This window comes from Cebus imitator, unplaced genomic scaffold (genome assembly GCF_001604975.1).
Source record: "Cebus imitator isolate Cc_AM_T3 unplaced genomic scaffold, Cebus_imitator-1.0 Scaffold25, whole genome shotgun sequence".
NCBI classification, from domain to species: domain Eukaryota; kingdom Metazoa; phylum Chordata; class Mammalia; order Primates; family Cebidae; genus Cebus; species Cebus imitator.
Genome location: NW_016107340.1, coordinates 4,213,395 through 4,234,928, shown reverse-complemented (window position 1 = coordinate 4,234,928; position 21,534 = coordinate 4,213,395). Strand labels below are relative to the sequence as shown.

General features: G+C 35.7%; 1 protein-coding gene across 1 annotated transcript in view; it reads left to right on the top strand.

Moving 5' to 3' along the window:
* The window catches only part of DHX36 (DEAH-box helicase 36), a 48,794-nt gene that overhangs the window by 1,542 nt on the left and 25,718 nt on the right, over positions 1-21,534 (top strand). Inside the window, 8 exon segments of the mRNA XM_017522904.2 lie at positions 7,250-7,374; positions 8,146-8,380; positions 9,473-9,511; positions 11,039-11,209; positions 14,550-14,629; positions 15,682-15,756; positions 15,878-16,044; positions 17,441-17,522. Of these exon segments, the coding sequence (XP_017378393.1) occupies positions 7,250-7,374; positions 8,146-8,380; positions 9,473-9,511; positions 11,039-11,209; positions 14,550-14,629; positions 15,682-15,756; positions 15,878-16,044; positions 17,441-17,522 (974 nt within the window).

Here is a 21,534-nt window from a genome sequence, read left to right as displayed (position 1 = left end):
CACCCGCCTCGGCCTCCCAAAGTGCTGGGATTACAGGCTGGAGCCTCCGTGCCCGGCCCGGGCTGGTCTTTAACTCCTGACCTCAGATGATCCACCCGCCGCGGCCTCCCATAGTTCTGAGATAACCGACGTGAGCCACCGCGCTGGGCCTAGGCTACTATTTTTAAACCATTCTATTTCTTTTTATTTCTTTTAACCATGTCATCTTCATTCAGGTGTTTGGGGGCGCCTTATCTATTTATCTTCATGACTTATACTTTTCTTTAATAAACAAATCCATTTCTTTTACGGCCCCAAATCTTTCATTGAGCAAACTGGCTTTTGAAAATCAGGATAGGCATGTCTAGGTAACTTTGTCAACTTTTATTTATTTATGCTCTGCTTCAAACAAGGTTTCATGCATGTTGCTCTAGGAACTTGAAGAAGTGTGATATTCAAGGAGCTTACAGTCTAGCTGGGAAAATAATACCTAAACAGATGAAAACTTAAATAACAGGAAAATCTGTTCATTATTGTTTCCACATGAAAGGTATAGCCAATTGTGCTGTGGATGTTATGAATGGAACTTTTGATTTCTACTTGCATTCCCATCCTCCTTTTAGTGGTGACATGGCCATTTATTGACTTGCCAGAACAAATGGGATTTATCTTTGCTTCTTCCCCTTCATTTCAGCAAAGCTCTGCCTTCTTAATATATCCCAAATGTAACCACTTATCTCCAGAATAATTAACACAGATCAAACCACTGTTTGTTTTCTATTCTTGCCTTAATAGTCTTCTAGCCTCCATTCCTGCTTTGCATTGTCTTTGCTCTGCAGAGCCGCCTATAGTGATGTTTTAAAAAGAAAAATTAGATCATTTCATTCCCTAAGTCAGAACTTGAGATTGGAAGTCATGTCACTTCTGTCTCATTCTAATACATTTCAGTTGCATCTTGACATTTCTGGAAATCTTGGTAATAATGGCTTCAACACAACAAGTTTACCACTATGCACATTTCTCTGAGCCCATGTACCCAGGCTGGTGTAATTATAGCTTTTGTAAACATACTTTATTTCTACTTTTTATTACAGTGTCATACCATTCTCCCATCTAAAACGTACCTTTCCATCTTGTTGAAATATGAGTATTTTTCAGTGGGCTCATCCCAGCTCTTCCTTTGACCACCTTTATCCTGATGTAATTGCTTCCAGTCAGAATTTCGGTAGCTTTTACTTTTCAAGTCATGTCCTGTATTTTCAAAATGAATGCTTTTTTTTTTTTTTTTAAGGTGGATTCTCACTGTGTCACCCAGGCTGGAGTGCAGTGGCGTGATCTCAGCTCACTGCAGCCTCTGCCTCCCGAGTAGCTGGATTGCAGGTGCATGCCACCACACCTGGCTAATTTTTGTATTTTTAGTAGAGACAATGTTTTGCCATGTTGGCCAGGCTGGCCTTGAGCTCCTGACCTCAGGTGATGCACAAGCCTCGGCCTCACAAAGTGCTGGGATTACAGGCATGAGCCATGGCGCCTGGCCAAAAATGAATGCATTGTAATGATGCATTCTTGAACAAATGTTCTTTCAACAAATATTTATTGAGGACATTATTTTTGTAACAGTATCTTAAGCACTGAATTAATAAACTAGATATAGGTTCTACAGAGATTGTGTTGTGTTAGGAGCAAGACAATATCATTGTCTTCTATTAGAGACATGGGCTAGAGAATATGGGCTGTCACCTAAATCAGGTCAAGGTATTTAGAAGATTTTTCAGGGACAGTAACCCTTAAGGTAAAACTTGAAACATAGCAAAGTGAATGAACATGTGTGTGTTTGAAGTTTTGGAGTTTGGCAAAAGATTCCAGGCAGAGGCAGTAGCATGTGCCACAATGTAGAGATCAAGGAAGCATATGTTCAGTTCAAGAAACAGAAAAAGGTAAGAACATGGATGTGAGTGTAGTGAGATGAAGTTAGGCAATTTCAAACTTGTTGGCAACTTTGCACAAAAAGAAACGAATATATTTGAATTTACAACCCAGTACACACATAATGTATAACTAAATGAAAAGTTTTGTAAAATATTTAATTTCCTGCACATTCCTTTGAGGTTTTTTGTTTGTTTTTGAACTTATCTGCTCTCTTTTTATTAATCCTGGTCATGATCCTTTAGTATAATTTCAGAAACAGCAATCTGAAAATCTCTGAGCTAGAAAAATAAGCAGGGCCTTGAGATATATTGACTCTGTCTAAATACTGTAGCAAGCCATTAAAACATTTTAAACAAAAAATGAAATGACTGGATTTTAAATGTTTAAATTCACTCTGGTAGCAGTAAAAGGAATGGATTGAAGAGAGGCAATCCTGGTTCAGGGAGACCAGTTAAGTAGCCCTTGCAGTAACTAAGGTGAGAAGTGACAGGAATTAGCAGGTTGGCAGTGGAAATGGAAGTGGATAAAGTGATTTAGGAGGTAGACTCAAAATGATTTTGTGATTTATTTTATCTGAAAGGACGAGTACAGTGTTCATGATGACTCTTTATGCCTGTATGTAAGGATCAGGCTTGTTGGAGGAAGATGATAGGCTCAGCCACGGACACTATGAATTTGATATTGTTATAGGGCATACAAATGAGGATCTGCAGGCGGGAGAAGGCTGTGCAGATCTGATGCCTAGAAATCTAGACTGGAAATAAGTTTGACAGGTTATGGGCTCATGGATAGTAGTTGGAGTGTGGGAATGAACTGTGAGAAATGAAGTGGGCCCAGCCTGAATTCTGTAGACCATTGCTTCTCAGACTTTAATGTACGTACGAATCACCTGGCATCTTGTTAAAATGTAGGACACTGGTCGGACCAGAGATTCAGCTTTTCTTACAGGATCCCAGATGATGCCAGTGTTGCTGGTCTGTAGATTACTCAGGCTGTCAATACAGAAAATGAAATTTTAAGGTACAGGCTGAGGAAAAGAAGGTTGCAAAAGAATCTAAGATCAGACAGAGAAGAGAAAAATAAGGTGCGTGTTGTTTTGAAATCGAAGAGTAGTGTTTGAAGGAGAGAAGAGTATCTCAAGAGGAAGTAATTGATAATGGCGAGCATGCACAAACGGCTTAAGAGCTGAGAATGTCTATTGGATTTATCAACAAGGTCATTGATGATCTTAATGGAAGCCCTTTTTGTGGCATTGTGGAAGTAAAAGCCAGATTGCAGTAGGGTGGCAAGTGAAATAGAGATTAGGAAATGGAACATTTTCCAGGAGTTTTGCTGTGAAGAGGAGGAAGAAAAATAGGGCAGTAGTTGTTGGGGGTAGGCGAATTCAAGAGAGGGGTTTTTTTCTTGTTGTTGTTTCTAAGGTGAAGAAGTTTGACCATGTTCATGTCCTGATGGGAAGCACCCAGTGAAAAGGAAATCAGAATGGGCCAAATTTTGCTGCAATAATAACCAGCCCCTAAATCTTAACGGTTTATAGCAAGCAAGGCTTGATTTTCTGCCACATTAATAAAAGAAGCAAACCAGAAAATATCGGTCAGCTGCCTAATGTCTCCTGGAAAGGTTAGAAATTTAGGAAAGCAAGATAAATCTCGGTGAAGGAGATGGCCCTGAGGACATGAAAGGAATTGGACTGCAGAGCTGAGGTTGAAGAAAGAAAAAAGGATAAATTCTGATACAGGTGTGTTTAGGTTTGGTGATAACCAACTGAGGACCTTTTCTTCTTAGGGCTTTTGTTTTGTGAAATACTGTGTTTGAAATGCTGAGGGCAAACAGAAAGGTGGTATTGGCCTGTTACAGAGAATGAGGAGACAGTTTGAAGTAGTTGCAGATAATTAGAAAGCTGATAAGATAAATGTGGTGAACATCATTTAGGGTCTCTTGCCAGGAACTGAAAACTAGAAGCAGGATATTTGAGAATGTCCAAGAAAGCAGGAAATAATCAAAATTCAATGATAAAAGAAAATAGTCATGAAACAAAATGTGTTTCTGAGATTCTCCGGGCAAAGAGAAATAAAGTAAAATGTGGTAGAACTGGAAGAAGGTTGTTGAGTGGGAGGGAGGCAGCCTACAAAAAGGCAAGATCCCAGTTTGGAATTAAGATATGTTCTCTGCTACCTGCAACGTCCGAAAACTCATTGTGGGGAGAACGTCATTAAAAATACAAATGTTTTTATTTAGAGTGTAAATTATATTTTCAATATGTATTCATTGTAAAAGATAGATTCAGCCATTCATTTATTCTATAGACAGACTTTTCTGGGCGTATGCTATATGCTAGAATTCTATCTGGCAGAGACACTGCAAAAAGTATGGGATATGGGGAGTGAATTAACTATTTTTAAATTAATAGTAATAAAAATAACTACACAACTGACTTTTTTCATTTAATACTTTGGTCATCTTTCCTGTTTGTACACTTGCAGAAAGATCTACCCACTCTTAATTGGTGTGCTACAATTCAACTAAATCCTTATTGATTAGCAGACGCTTACTTGGTACATATGCATTGTGTAAGGAATCTTGGGAAAACTACCAACTGATGTTGACTTTTTAATGAAAACTGATTTTGTTGTGATAGCTTGGACTGAAAGATTGTGTAGATCTGTTTATTTTCTCTAGAATGTTACATTACCCGGTAATTCACCTTTCCCAGCGTGAAATTTCATAAAATTAGAATAATCTTTTGTGGTGTTATGGGCAGAAGGTAGGCAATGTATTGTGAAATGTCAATCTAGGAAATTGTTTACTAAGCAAAATACAGAGTAGTGAGTTAACATGGAAAGCTGAAAACTGTTAAGAATAGCGGATAAAGGTTATGTTCTAAACAGATAAATCAAGAAGCCTTAAGAGGACTTTTAGTAGAGACATTTTATAGCCTGATAACTGTCTCATTTTCATTTCAGAAAAGGAGGTAACATGTAGTTCATTTGCCTTGCTTCCTCAGGTTTATTGTTTTATCACTAATGATTTCTTATTTTTATCAGATTGGGTTATCCTCCTGCCCATGTAAACTTATTTGAGGTTTCACAAAGCATGTAATACTGATTAGAATTAGAATGTCTCGTAAAATCCTTTCTCTTGTCTTAAACATGCTTAGGTCTTGTTCTCCTGGAACACATGCTTCTCCATCCACCCTGGGCTTTCAAACTCTGTGTTAAACTTTGTTATGACCAGCTGTTTTCGTGTTTAATTGTGATAAAATAAATTGAAGAGAAGATAGTTACACTGTACAGAGTAAGGAAAGTATTTTGTGAACTTATTCATATATATGTGTACCAGGTCATTAGTTTTACTGTGGATAGCTATGAAAAAAATAAACAATTGAAATCTATTGCTCTAGATTTTAGAGTATTTTACACAGTGCTGTCTGCTTTCATCAGTCTCCTTACCCTAGCTCCTGCTTTCCCCTATTCTCCCCCCCCAAAAAAAACAAAACCTCAAAAACCAGAAATACCTTGAAGATCATTTCCAACTGCCTAGTTGTTGAATGTAGCAGTAAATTTTTCAGTTCTCTGCCTTAGTTATGTTAATTTTATACTTCTGATTCCTTTTTTAACACCTTTTTTCACTTGTTCGGGTGGTTTGTCACTGTGTGTTCCTAGTCTTTTGCTTGTTCTCTTGATTGTTCTTCTGACTTATTTTCCTTCCTTGGCCCCATGAATGCCAGACTTGGTCAACCTTGTGTCTCATCTTTGGAGGTGGTATTATTTGTAAATTGAGATAACTCCTGTGTCTCTGTGATTTCCACCTTTCAAAACACTGCAAAATTTCTATCATAACTCTAAAAACAAAGCGTCTCCAGAGATCCAGTTCCATGTATTCATCTGCCTAATCATTATTACAAGTTGGGAAATTTCATCGTTGTTCTTAATTGCATAAAATCCAAACTTAGCGTCCTATTTTGACCTCCATTCCCACCACATGCACACAAAAATGTACAGTATCATAGAGCAGCCTCCTCCTAATGATTCATCTTAACTGCTGTTCTGTCAGGATCCACCCTTGAATTTCAAAACAGTTGTCTTTGATTCTTTTTTCCCTTTTGTCTCTCCCCTACTTCCACCAAATAGTCATTAAGTCCTATGGTTTCTTTCTTTTGCTTTTTGACTATTTTCTTTTCATTTTTACTTTCATCTTCCTCCTCCTTTGGTTCTTTAACTTAACACACTCTAATTTTCACCACTCCTTGTGTACTTCCTGTTGACTGAATTTATGTGCACATTAGAACATAAGGTTTATAGGCCCGTAGATTTTGAAGAATCCTGTTTTCAACTTACTATATCTAAATACAAAAGTCTCCAAAGAATTGGGTTTTGGCACTTTTTTTTTTTTTTTTTTTTTTTTTTTTTTTTTTTTTTTTTTTTTTGAGACGGAATCTTACTCTGTCACCCAGGCTGGAGTACAGTGGCGCGATCTCGGCTCACTGCAACCTCTACCTCCTGGGTTCAGGCTATTCTTCTGCCTCAGCCTCCTGAGTAGCTGGGACTACAGGCACATGCCACCACGCCTGGCTAATGTTTTTGTGTTTTTAGTAGGGACAGGGTTTCACCATCTTGGCCAGGCTGGGCTTGAACTCACCTCGTGATCCGCCCACCTTGGCCTCCCAAAGTGCTGGAATTACACTGTGACTGGTTTTTTTTTTTTTTTTTACCTTGGACATTTCTTAGATGTGCATTTAAAGTTTCTGAACATTTTCATGATTCACCAAGGACCTTTATCTTTATCCAGTCTGTTGTGTTTTATTCTCATCCTTTGAAGCAACTGCTGCATTTGCCACATTGGATCACCCTATGAACGCTGATCAATTTTATTTACTCCTTCTGAGCTCAGCCTTACCAATTTATTCTTCTGTTTAGTGTAATAACTTTCAAATATTTACTACAACCAAAATATTTCCAGTTTTCAACTTTTTCTTAAACCATTTGAGTTTTAATAACTTTGAAATTTTAAGATAGGGAGAAATTCATAATAATTAGTGTGTGAGAGTTAGGGAACTAAAGTTGTAGGAAGAGTCATAAATAAGCTTTCTTTGAGAATCTTACTAGGGCTAATTTAATGGATGCTTGTGAGAAAAGGTGTAGAGGGATGTGTACCAAAATTTTCACATTAATTAATTAGGTCTGGGAACGGGGATTGTGCTAGAGGACAAGTGTAGTTAACTTTCTTTTATACTTATTTGTTGAACGTATATTACTTAGCCTTTATTTTCTTTTGTATCAAATTATTTTTTGCATATGCTTTCGTATATTGATAAAGATGCTTTTTTCTTTGCACAAACTAGAGAGCTGTAGTACACATGGATGAACGACGAGAAGAACAGATTGTGCAGCTACTGAATTCCGTTCAAGCGAAGAATGATAAAGAGTCGGAAGCACAGATATCCTGGTTTGCTCCTGAGGATCATGGGTATGACAAAAAGTACTCTTTTAAAGAATAGACAAAGAATAACACTTTAATAGTAAAAAAAAAAAAAAAACTTTATATTCTTCATTAAGAGAAGTTTAACCTTGACATACTTTCTTATGTAGATCAAACAGATTTAGAAAATGACTTTTAAAAATTTATATGGCATATTTCCACAGGAAAGCTAAGTGGTTTGAATAATAGTGAATCTGGATATGAGATATACTAAGTTGTTATTTATTGTTCTTCCTACCTGTCCTCTTTGTATTTATGAAATTATTCTGTGTGGGAGATCTGCAAGAAGTGTAATTGCTATTGTTTTAGAAAGGTTGTAAGAACTGTATCATTTAGAGGAAAAATTAGTAGACTGTTTCAAGGACTGTATAATGTAGCATCCTATTTATAGCTCAGAAAGGGGGGCAAGAAAAAAAATGTTGCAACATTAAACAAGTTTAAGAAAACCAGAAAAAAAAAAAACAAAAAACGCTGTAAGTAACTGCAATAAAGGAATGACTATTATATGGATTTTTATTTTTAACTACCACAAGGAATAACTTAATCTGGCAATATCTCTTTAAAGGGAAGAAAAATTTGAATTTGTTATAAGAATCTAAATATATTTTCATAATTGCTATACTAAGAGAAAAGAAAAGCTTTGGATTTAGATGACTTTGAAATATTTAAACAGCTTTTTGTTTTGTTTTGTTTTGTTTTGTTCCAGGGTTTGAGTGGCTCTTTTCTGACCTTTCTTCCCTTCTTATTTTATTAAAACAGATATGGTACTGAAGTTTCTGCTAAGAACACACCACACTCAGAGAAAAAACTTGACAACCAGGAAACAAAGTTGATAAACCAAGAAAAAAAAGTGTTTAGAATCAGGAACAAGTCATATATTGATCGAGATTCTGAGTATCTCTTGCAAGAAAATGAACCAGATGGAACTTTAGACCAACAATTATTGGAAGATTTACAAAAGAAAAAAAATGACCTTCGGTATATTGAAATGCAGGTAGTGGAAATATTTCAAAAAATATTTTGTCATTTTTTTTCTTACATTTAATAAAAATCTATGTAGAGTTAGAGGTAACTGCATGGCATAGATTAGTGAGATCCTCAATAAGACATCCTCTGTTGGAATTATTTTCTTTTCGAATGGTAGAAGAAAATGGTGGGGATGGAAGTTACACATAAACTACAGTATTCTGTCTCATCCACAGAAGCTTATGTGGTGAGGAGAAGAAATAGTTGAGAAATGCTAGTGCAAATGGAAAAAAAAAATTACTCTTCAGCTCCACCTGTGCAGTAAAGGCAGTTAAAATTGTTGAATTTGTTCCAGATTACTTAATACATCTCTTTCCCTTTATAGATGATAAAATTAATTATTTCAAAAGTTATGTGATATACTGTGTTCACTAACATTTCAAATACAGGATTATCACAAGACCCAAGATTCTCCTGAATTCTAATATTTTCTTTCTACACTAGGCAAGATATTTTAAGGTCTCTTTCAGTTAAAACATAAACTTGTATGCTTTGTGGGTGTTCTAGAGATGTAATAAAGTGGTCGCCTGTATGTATATATATTTTTAAGAGAAATTACTGAGGAAACTCTGAGGGCCGTATCTTTAATATGCAAATACATACTGCTGTTTTTGATAAAGCAAGGATATAGCACCTCCTATAGGAGAGAAAGGATCTATTGACTCACTGATGAAAGTTATATTTTTAGTAGAGATAGGGTTTCACCATATTGGCCAGGCTGATCTCGAGCTCCTGACCTCGTGATCCACCTGTGTCGACCTCCCAAAATGCTGGGACTACAGGTGAGAGATACTGCGCCTGGCCTAGTGCTTTACTGCCACTTACTTTAAAGCATTGTCTCCATTTTGCTGGATGTTTTAGAGTTCTGGTTTTGAATGTTTCATACATAAAAGGAATTGGTGAATTATTCTTTATGATTTTTTTACACAAGCCATAAGATAATAAAAATAGTTTTGGATCTGGATTCTAGCAAATTTATCCTATGTTTCCTAGTTACCATGATTATAATTTGATTACATACGTTTTGTGAAAATTTAAAACTTTTTTTTTTTAATTTCAGCATTTCAGAGAAAAGCTGCCTTCATATGGAATGCAAAAGGTAAAGTGCTTTTTTCCACTATTTAATTTGATTTGCAAATTAAATACACAATTTTTTTTTAAAAAAAGGTCTATATCAAGAAAAAATGTAAATTAATGAACTTTCTTCTACAAGATAGTATTGGAAGTTAATTTTATTCTTTTGCATTAAGTACAAAAAGGAAAAAAAGAAGGATTATAAACAATTATCCTGACGTTTTCTCCTATTTTTGTCCATAGTTGAAATCCTTGAAATTTAAAAAGTAAAGTTTCCTCTTCTAAGTTACTTTGAATAAATACTTTACACTTATGTCAAGACCAAACACTTCAGTTAAAATTGATGCACTACTAAAAATACAGTAATTACACTATAACCTGGCATTTTAAAGACACTCAGTAAATAAATATCTGCTGAATGAATGAATCACATTCACTTCTCAGTATTTACCAGCTGTAATTTCAGTGTTTAAACGTACAATTTTTTCTGATATAGAGATATATATATATATGTATATATATACATATATACATATATATATACATACATGTATATGTATAACGTGTTCTAATAAGTGGGGAACGTTTTTTTGTTTTTTGTTTTTTGTTTTTGAGAGGGAACCTCGCTCTGTCGCCAAGCTGTAGTACAGTGGCACAATCTCGGCTCACTGCAACCTCCAACTCCTGGGTTCAAACAATTCTCCTGCCTCAGCTTCCCGAGTAGCGGGATTATAGGTGCACACTACCACGCCCAGCTAATTTTCATGTTTTTAGTAGAGACTGGGTTTCACCATGTTGGCCAGGATGGTCTCATCTCCTGACCTCGTGATCTGCCTGTCTCTGCCTCCCAAAGTGCTGGGATTACAGGTGTGAGCCACTATGCCTGGCCTAAGTGGGGAATTTTTAAAAGGTAGGTTTTTGAGTTCAATTGTTTTATACATGAAAATAACACATATCGTCCCTTTAAAGTAGTAAGATTACTTTGTTTATACAGCGCATATTATTGTTAGAAATACTAATATATACAATTTTTAAGAAAGTAGGTCTTCCCCAAATAAGAGGTTTTCTAGATAGCTTTGGTTTAGATATTTAATGACTGAAAGGAACTAATCTTAAAATACAGTATTCTCTTCCTTGTTCCTAAAATGGCATTCAAAACTTGTTCTGCAGACAAAGCCATATTTACGAACTATGATATAAATTCATAATGTCCTCAGTAGTTGTTTAAGTGAGGGTTTTGCTTCTGTACTCAGTAGCCCCACATGTCAGCATTATTTTAATTCTTCTGCATGGAACTTATATCTTGTCTCTACTTGTTTATGTCAGTATGTTTTTCTTTAACAGTGCTTTAGCTTTGTTCTTTATAATTTGGTGCACTTTTGTAGGGTGGTAGATCCAGATACCCAAACTGCCAGTATTGCATATGGCAACATTTAGAAAGCATTAATTTATTTGTTAAAAATAATTATCTTCAGTTTGGTCGATTTTTGATATCTTTTTTCAAACTTAGTCAACATATGATTGTCTTTATTTATTTTCCCTTTTGAAATAGGAATTGGTAAATTTAATTGATAACCATCAAGTAACAGTAATAAGTGGTGAAACTGGTTGTGGCAAAACCACTCAAGTTACTCAGTTCATTTTGGATAACTACATTGAAAAAGGAAAAGGATCTGCTTGCAGGATAGTTTGTACTCAGCCAAGAAGAATTAGTGCCATTTCAGTAAGTTGTCTCTTAACTTATTAAAAATGTCTCTTTTAAAGTAATCTTGCTAGAACCTACTGATTCTGAAAGTATGGAGTGATTCTTAATTAGGCTTAGGATTTGTGACTATGAAAGCAAATATTTGCTTGTCATGTTTAATAATAAAGGCCAAAAAATTGAGTAATCTCTGTCTTAACAGATAATAGATGTTTATGAATTCAAGATAAACTTTATATCCAGGCGAATTTCAGATGTATTCAAAAGAATGAAATAGATAAAATGTTTATAGAATTGATTAGAAGCTCAAATAATCTCCATTATTTGATTCTTTAAATTTTACTACTTGGTTATTTAATATGTTTTTTTTTTTTACTTCTCTTATATTTTCAGTATGTAAGTACACTGAATGGTAGTGAAAATGGGAAAACATTTTTTTTTTTAAGCTGCATTTCTATAGTCAGTGATTTATTTATTTATTATTATTAGTCTTTGATACAGGGTCTTACCTTGTCACTTAGGCTGGCATGTAGTGGCGGTAACACAGCTCAGTGCAGCCTCAACCTCTCGGGTTCAAGTGATCCTCCTGCCTCAGCCCCCCAATAGGTGGTACTATACACATGTGGCACCACACCTGGCTAATATTTGTGTTTTTTGTAGAGATGGGGTTTTGCCATGTTGCCCATGCTGTTCTCGAACTACTGGTCTCAAGCAGTCTGCCCACTTTAGCCTTCCAAAGTGCTGGGATTATTGCCACTGTGCCTAGCCATAGTCAGTCAATTTTGAATGCAGCTACTCAGTAAGAGGAAATTTTTCGTGAGAAGAAATAGGTATTGTTTCTGATTTGTCAAGTCCAAAATTTTGGGAAGGTATGCATAAGTAACAGTTATAAGTAACTGTTATTTCAGCTTGAATATATGAAATCCAGAATACTCAAAAATCCAGAACTGTTTGAGCACCAACATGGAAATGCTTATTAGAGCATTTCACATTTTTATTTTCAGATTTGGGATGCTTATCAAGGGTAAGTATAATGCAAATATTCCAAAATCTGAAACCGAAAACATTTCTGGTCCTGAGCATTTTGGCTAAGGGATACTCAACCTGTATGTTGATTTTTTTGTCGCCATTGTTTTTAGTTAGATGACCTAGTTAAATATGTGAATTATATATTTTTTAAAGATGTTGGAGGTTTCTTGTCATATTTCCGCCTGCATGGTGAATTTATGCTATATGATCCTGTGTATAATTACAAAGATTTATGGTTGTCTTTGGTTTAATGACAGTGCTGTTTATCACATCTAAGTCATTTAATACAGAATCCATGGTTAAAAGTGTTACCAATTATGAAAGCATTTGGCAGTGAATACAGTATGTGTTTTAAGCTTTGCTTTCTAAGAAGTACTATAAAGAAAATGCAGTAGTCTTCACCCCTTTAAAAAAAAATTGTAAATTTATGGGCTACAAGTTCAATCTTGTTACATCCATAAATTGTGTAGTGGTTAAGTGAGGGCTTCTAGGGTATCCATCACCCACATCATATACATTGTACCTATTAAGTAATCTCTCATCATCTGTCCCTCTCCTGGCTTCTCTTCTGAGTCTCCATTGTTTGTCATTCCACACAATATGTCCACATATACCTGGTTTTTAGCACCCACTTATGAGAAATGTGATATTTGTCTTTCTATGTCTATTTTGACATGGTTTAACTCATGACTGAGTAGTATTCCTTTGTGGTATACATATATATACACCACATTTTCTTTATCCAGTCATCCATTTATGGGTACTCAGATTGATTCCTTATCTTTACTATTGTGAATAGTACTGTGATAAATATGCAAGGCAGGTATTTTTTTGATACACTGATTTCTTTTCCTTTAGGTAAAAACCCAGTAGTGGGATTGCTGGATCAAATGATAGCTCCATTTTTAGTTCTTTGAGAAATCTTCATACCATTTTCTGTAGACGTTATACTAATTTACATTTCCACCAGCGGTGTATAAGAGCACTCTTTTCTCCATGTCCTGGCCAAGATCTAGTATTTTTTGACTCTTTAATAGTAGCCATTGTGACTGGGATAAGATGATATCTCATTGTGGTTTTAATTTGCATTTCTCTGATGATAAGTGATGATGTGCATTTTTCATATACCTGTTTGCCATTTGTATATTTTCTTTGGAAAAATGTCTGTTGTCTTTTGCACATCTTTTAATGGGATGATTTGTCTTTCGTTGTTGTTTGAGTTTCTTGTATACACTGGATTCTTGTCCACTGCTGGATGAATAGTTTGCATATATTTTCTTCCATTCTGAAGATTATCTGTTTACTCTGTTGATTATTTCTTTTGCTGTATAGAAACTTCTTAGTTAATTCTTACTTGCCTATTTTTTATTTTTGTTTTTGTTGCCTGTGCTTTTGAGGTCTTAGTCATAAATTCTTTGCATAGACCAATGTCCAAAAGAGTATTTCCCTGGGTTTTCTTCTAGTATTTTTAGTTTCAGGTAGTCTTCACTCTTTTATGGGGGACAATATTCCAGGAAATTGCATAAAATTACAGAATGGTGAAAAATAAACCACTTTTGTCATAACACAATTATGTAGCTGGATGTAAATATTTTCACTAATATATAGCAGTTACCATATATGCTGACAGTAGGAAGAAATAGTAACTAGGTAATTTTTTGCTGTTTTTTTTTCCCTGATCTGTTGGAATTTGAGTAGACAGATTAATGTGGTCTGTCTGTGTATACTAGATATACTTATTGGAAAGTTTTACTTCTAAAGTATTATTTCTTAGCAATTATGCCATTTTCTATTTCTAACCTCTTATTACTCTTCTGTCACAAGCTAACTGTCGGTTACTTTTAGTTATACAAATCAATATTAGATTATAACATTTAATTTTTCCAAAGCTTATTTTTGGCAGTCAGAACTTTGAAAACATGACCAAGAACTAAAAAATCAACACCAGTCCCTACGACAAACGAAAACACAAGGGAAGAATATCAATATGTAATTCTTTTCAAATTACACACAAGTTCTACAAGTTTAAATCTTGATTTACAACTCTTAGAAAAGACCAGAAAAGTATAAATCAATGAGAGGATGTATAGAAAAGCACTTTGAAAATAGAGATGAGAGAACTTGGCCTTAAAAGACTTTGTAAGGGGAAGTGAAAGTAAACATAAACAGCTCTTAAGACATACCTGTTTTGGATACCTTAGATTTTAATATCTGTTTTTTTAAACTCATTTGAAAATCTGAAGAAAAATTTTTCAATAGTCTTAGATTTTCATGGATATTTAGGATGTTTGTTCTAAAATTATATTCTCTTTATATTTTGTTTGAATTAAAGGTTGCAGAAAGAGTGGCTGCAGAAAGGGCAGAATCTTGTGGCAACGGTAATAGCACTGGATATCAAATTCGTCTCCAGAGGTAAGAAATGTTCTCTTCTTATATATAGGTAGATTTTAGTGAAACTCTGAAGCTAGAGATTCAGAAGAAAGATTCCCTATTTTTATGATGGTTATTACTATTACTAACATTTAACATAATGGCAGCAGAGATGGCTTGCTGCCACAAATTTATCTTTTAACCCCAATCCGACTTAGATTGTGTTTTTAAAATGGTGCTTTTATATTTGGAATGATTAGAAAAATAAACATTTTTCCTGGACATATGTTAGAAGACCATTACTCCCTCTGAAAAGATTGTGTTCTAAACGTTTGTGTACCACCTCCACACACTTCAGACTGACTGTATTTGTTGATTTTGTTATCTTAACCCCCATCCAACTCCACTGTGCAGTACGTACTTCGTCCTTTTCTGGAGCTTAAGACTCCATTTGCCTTTTTATGTTTTAATTTACTTACTGTTTTTTAGAGATATGTTCTTACTCTTGCTGTGGCTAGAGTGCAATGGTGCAGTCAACTTTATGCAGCCTTAGACTCAAGCAGTCCTCCCGCTCAGCCTCTCATGTAGCTGGGACTACAAGGCACACACCACCGTGACTGGCTAATCTTTTTACTTTTTGAGACTGAATCTTGCTTTGTTGCCCAGGCTGGTTTTGAGCTCTTGGGCTCAAGCAACCTTCCCATCTCGACCTCAAAGTGTTGGGATTACAGGTGTGAACCACCATGTCTAACCCATTTGCCTTTTCAAATGAGTGAACTTTCCAATTACAAGCCAAATATTTAGTCCTCATAAGTAATTCAATTGTTGTCTGAATGTTAATGGTCATGTCTTTTCAAAGAAATTAACATTGTATCAATGGCAACAAGATGAACTTGAATGAAGTATTTTCCATTACCCCATTGTGGTGGGTGTTCTTATAACTAAAAGTATGAAGAATTAGAATAACTAATTAAGTATGAAGATTTTCATTAAACTGAAAGCATTTCTAAAATTGAAGATTTAAACCTTTGTGGTACTTAGTTTATTATAGAAAAGAAAACCAAGAATTATTTATTCATGTCTTTCATTCACAGTCGGTTGCCAAGGAAACAGGGTTCTATCTTATACTGTACAACAGGAATTATCCTTCAGTGGCTCCAGTCAGACCCGTGAGTATGTTTCAATTAAGGAAATATAAATATTATCAAAAGATGTAATTGTTAAATTGGATTTTACTAGTTGTTAAAGAAAAATGGTTTTAAGATTTTGTGCTTCACACTTCTGCCTTAGGCATCTGTCCAGTGTTAGTCATATCGTACTTGATGAAATCCATGAAAGAAATCTGCAGTCAGATGTTTTAATGACTGTTGTTAAAGATCTTCTCAATTTTCGATCTGACTTGAAAGTAATATTGATGAGTGCAACATTGAATGCGGAGAAGTTTTCAGAATATTTTGGTGAGTAAAATGTATAGTTATTACATCAGAAAAGGTACTAGAAAACCACTTAATTTAAAAAATTAATATGGTACTAGGTAGAGAGTAGTCAAAATGAATGTTTAGCAATTAATTTTATTTTAATATTATTCTGCCCTCCAGTTTCATGGGTTAGACAGTTCAGTCTGTTTTTAATGATGGCATCATCTCTGATAGTGAGGATATGTAGCTGCTTGTTGCTACTACCACACAATTAAGATGGCATCATTGAAGTCAAAGCATAGATTTGCCTAATTTTATAAACTTCTTTCTGTAATTTTTCTGTGGCTTTTATCTACTATCACAGATTAGGGTGGCAGTTTGCTGCCAATACTACTGGTGACCACTTAAGGAATACCTTCAGTGTTCCAGGTAGTATATTTGCCACTTTGTCTTCTTTAGTCTTTATAATACTTTATGAGGTAGGTACTATTATTTACATTTTTACAGATGAGAAAACAGTCCTGGAGCAGTTAAGAGGCTTTCACAAGCTGACCCTAGATTTGGCCAGCTGCAAACACATTCTTTTAAAATTAATCCTCACTGTCTTCCCTGCTTATAATAGTGAAAGAAGGAGGGGGAAAGGGAGGGAATTACAACGTAATATAGTTATGTTTAATTACATGTTCTTGTCATCAGCTTTTTAAAAGTCCTTTAAAATATATCCCAGTTAATACTCAAAACAATGTAAGATTAGTTGGGGTAGGTGTTATAATTGTTATTTTTAAATGAAACTTCAATAACTGGTATTGAATACCTTGCTCAAATGTATGCACATTATGGGCAGAGCAGTGATACCTGCTCAGATATTTTGACCTCTGATGTGATGTTTGCTTTTGTTTTCAGTGTGTACTGCTTGTTCTGCTTTTTTAAAGAGCATTTAAATAACAGTGCTAAAGTGATATTTTTATTAGTAATTTTGAAATAGTGAAAATGTATTTGTTTAGGTCTTGTTTTGATTACTTTTCTCCACTAATTCTGGGTACTGCAAGTAGTAATGCTTATCTAGAATTCTGTAAAACTTTGATATTCTGGATATTCTCTTATGGTACCATCTTGTTAATGATGAAGAGAAAATAGACTTCTAATTAATGGATTTTGAGTACAACTTAAAACTCTATTCTTTGATATTCTGTGTTATTTTGTAGAACTGAGATGTGTGTACAGTTTGGTAGCAGTAAAATGGTATTGAGAGAAGACTAGACTGCTGCTTTTTATTAAAGTAGATATGGAAAAATAGGGTAGAACTGTAAAAGCTACAGGACCTTTTTCTGGAATTAAGAATAGTAAGTAATAGAGTCATTGTCCTATTTACAGTATATTGATTTCTTTAACATTTGAGTACAAATTTACGCTTATATTTTGTCTGCCATGATAGGTAACTGTCCAATGATACATATACCTGGTTTTACCTTTCCGGTTGTGGAATATCTTTTGGAAGATATAATTGAAAAAATAAGGTAAGTAAACATTAGGAAATAAAAAAATCAAAAAGTACTAATATATCACTTTTCTCATGTCAAATTTTAGTCTCAGAAATCCACCATTGACTACTTCCTTATAAAACATTTTTCTGTGAATTAGGTATTCACACACTTGGCTGCACATTAAAATTACCCAGAGCATTTTAAAATCCAAATGTCTGGTTTATACTCCTTACCTAAATTATATTACAATGTCTGAGGCAGTAGCCAGGCATTAGTTTTTTTTTATTTGTTGTTTTTGTTTTTGGTTTTTTTTTGAGGCAGATTCTCTGTCACCCAGCCTAGAGCGCAGTGGAACGATCTCCACTCACTTCAACCTCCGCCTTGCAGGTTGAAGCTATTCTTCCTCAGCCTCCCAAGTAACTGGGATTACAGGCATGCACCACCATGCCTGACTAATTTTTGTATTTTTAGTAGAAACGGAGTTTCACTATGTTGACCAGGCTAGTCTTGAACTCCTGACCTCAATTGATCTGCCTGCCTTGGCCTCCCAAAGTGCTGAAATTACAGGCATGAGCCACCACGCCCGGCCGGCATCAGTGTTTTTGAAGATCTTGGGCAGCAAAGTTTGGGAACCTCTGTCTTTAGAGTTTGATCCCCTTTTCTGGTTCTCCTACCTGATTTTCACTTTCCTTTGTTGGCTTCCATTGCCCAACCTTTAAATATAATTTCCCCCAGGCTTCTCAATCATTTGTTTTCACTGTACAAACCTATTTATATCCCTGACTGTAATTCTATATTTTCATGGCTTTCAGCAATATAGCTTCAGAACTGAAGCTTCTGATCTCTGAACTGGCTTTCTACTCTGTAGTATTCTAGTACCACAGATGCCTTGAACCTAACATTTCTCAAGCCTAAATCATTGTCTTATATTTGGTCCTTACCATTCTCCCATCAAAAAAATAAATAAAACAATGTGTCTTGCCTAGTATACTTTATAATGGTTAATGGTGATTCTCCACTCAGTTTTCTAACCTATAAATCAAAAAAGCTAGTATATATTAGGCAGTTATGTACCAGGGTATGGTAACTGCTTTACATACTGAGTAACCAAGTTAATCCAAATCATTTTATATTTGCCTTCAACACACACAAACTCTGGGAACTTTCTTCTTGAGCACCTTCAAACACACACAAACTCTGGGAACGTTCTTCTTGAGCATGCCTTCTCATTTTTATTTCTTTGCTAAGGTCCTTACTATCCTCCCTGTGCTAATAGTTCCTCTATTGGTACTGTGGTTTTCACTCTTAGGATTGCTGCCATATATGTTCCTGAAAACAATTTGTTCATCTGAGCTTTCTTCTCCTGGGCAGGCTCCTTGCATATGTGATATCTCTTTAAGAGCCTTTTTTGATTTGCCATGGCTGTAGCAGAGTACCTCAGCTGGTATGCCCAAGTTACTTATTCCCTCAGCATTCTGACCACTGGTCTTTTGCTGCTAGCAGACTTCTCCAGGAGCTTATATAAAATGGTATGTGCATTCTTTGATGGGAAAAAGGCTGGGAGAGTCAGGTTCAAATTCCTTTGCTGGTCTTTCCAAGACCTTTTACAGTGTGTCCCCATCCTCTTTTGTAGCCTCATTTCTCAGTCATGTATCTCATGGCCTACCTGTGCTAAGTATACCATTCCATAATGTTATATTTGGCATGTCATGCCCTTTCATTCATAAATTTGAGCTGTTAATGTTTTTCTTCCTCTTAGACCTTTATATGCCATCTTCTCCAACCTTTCGTTTGTAAACTATTGATTATATAAGAAAAATCCCAGTTTCATTACTTATTAAGCCTTAATATTTCTCACAGACTTGAGTTCTTTCTCATCTATATTCCTACAAAACATGTATCATATCTCTTATAACCCTTATGTTATTTGTTGTATAGTGTATCGCTCTATATTTGCCTCTTGAACTAGATTTCAGACTTTTCAGGGTCCAGGATTTTGTCTTGTTTATTTTAGTAACTAGTATGTAGCACAGTGGCTGACCTACTATAAACATCTGAATGAAAAAAAGCCAGGCCTGGTGGCTCATCTCTGTAATCCCAATGCTTTGCTAGGCAGAGGTGGGGCAGATCACTTGAGCCCAGGAGTTAAAGACCAGTCTGGGCAACATGACAAAACCCCCTCTCTACAAAAAATATAAAAATCACCTGGGTGTGGTGCCATGCGCTTATAGTCCCAGCTACTTGGGACGCTTAGGTGGGAGGATTTCTTGAGCCTGGGAGGTGGAGGTTGCAGTGAGTGGAGATCACACCACTGCACTCCAGCCTGGGTGACAGAGGGAGACCCTGTTTCAAAAAAAAGGGATCAGGGGAATAGATGTGGAAATACTTGGGATGAGATTTTTTCAAAACTCTGAAGTTCTCTTGTTAGGAAAACAAGGAAGTGAGAGTGGAAGGTGAGAGCAAAAGTCCTACAACCATTTGTACATGAAGAAAAATCTGCTGAGTTTTGACCAGACATTTATTTCATAAATGTTTATTAAGCTTTACTCTATGCCTTGCACTGTGCTAGGGTCTGAGCATTATGCAAGAAGAGGCTTGGTATATGCTCTCAGAATTTAGACAGGGAGACACATAGCTATTATATATAAAGTCTGAGGGAAGTGAGGAGTATATTGGAAATGAGATTATATATATTAGTTTAGAAAGCAGTGGAAGTCAAAGTAGGAAGAGGGAAATGTATACATCAAAGAAGGCAGAACATAAGCCTCTGGGAGTCAGCATGTAATGGTCTTCTATATCCTGATTTTGTCATCAGCGGCCATAAATTTTCTGTACACTCCCTCTTCATTTCTACCTTTTACTGTGTGTCCCACTTCTATCGTGGCATATTTAGCAATTGCTTGCCAGGAAAATAATGGGCAACTACTTGGCCACAATGAAAACAAAGTTTTGAGTGTCAGTAATCTAAAGTCACCTGAAGGTAACTTGCTTTCTTAAGCTCCCAGGATGTCAGGGAATGCATATGGAATTGTAGTCATGCAGTCTCTTGAAGCAAAAAGATGATAATCTGTGCATGTGCCATCTACTGATCAGCTCTAAGAGCAGAGTTGAAAGAGGATAGTCCTTGGTTAGAGATTTTCCTCAGAAGCTCCCAACTATCCCGTTCACAGAAGAAGAGTTGCACAGCAGGGAGGTAGCAAAGAAAATACAATGACCAGACCAAGAGTAAGGCACAATGATACGAAGGGTTGTGATTGGGGTTGGGAGGATTGAAGGTTACGTCTTTTGCAGTTTCTGGGAAGGGAGCGAACTGTGGGTCCATGCTGCTGACTAGGACCAATCTCTGCCTCAGGTTGCCCTACCTCAAGTTGGTTCCTCTGTATGTATCGAAGACTTAGGGGAGTCCTGGGTCACAGGTACTGAATAGGGAAGGGGATTAACACTTTCTGGGTGTCTGCTATACATGAGGCTTTATCACTATTTTTTACTTTTATCACATTTTTTAAAATCTCATGCCAGTACAGTTATAAACATATGAATCTCTCAAGTAAGACAACTAAAGGCCAGATGTTTAATGCCTTGTCTAAGGTCACACAGCTAGTTAGTAGCAGAGCAAGGATTTTAATTCTGACTTCAGAGTTCATATTGCAGTCCGTCCCCGATTTCATCTAGATGCTGTCCTCTAGTTGAACTCAGAGATGCCTTGGGGTTAAAGTATGGATTCATTTTTCTTTGTCTTTTCCTACCCCTATGCCTTACAGGACTGACAGTGATAGGGAGAATTATTGTCCAGATGTGCCTTCTGGTTTTAGCAATCACTGTAGGATGGTAGTAGAATCATACTGGATCTGCCATTAGCTATAACTGTGTGACTGAGCAGAATAAAATAGTTCTCTACCATGGGTCTGTAGATCTGGATATACTTCCTGAATCTCTTGGGGGCACTAATTAAAATTCTTAGATTAACAGACCCAAGGCAGACCTACCAAATCCAAATCATCAGGGACAGGATTTAGGAGTCTCTTTTTTTTTTTTTTTTTTTTTT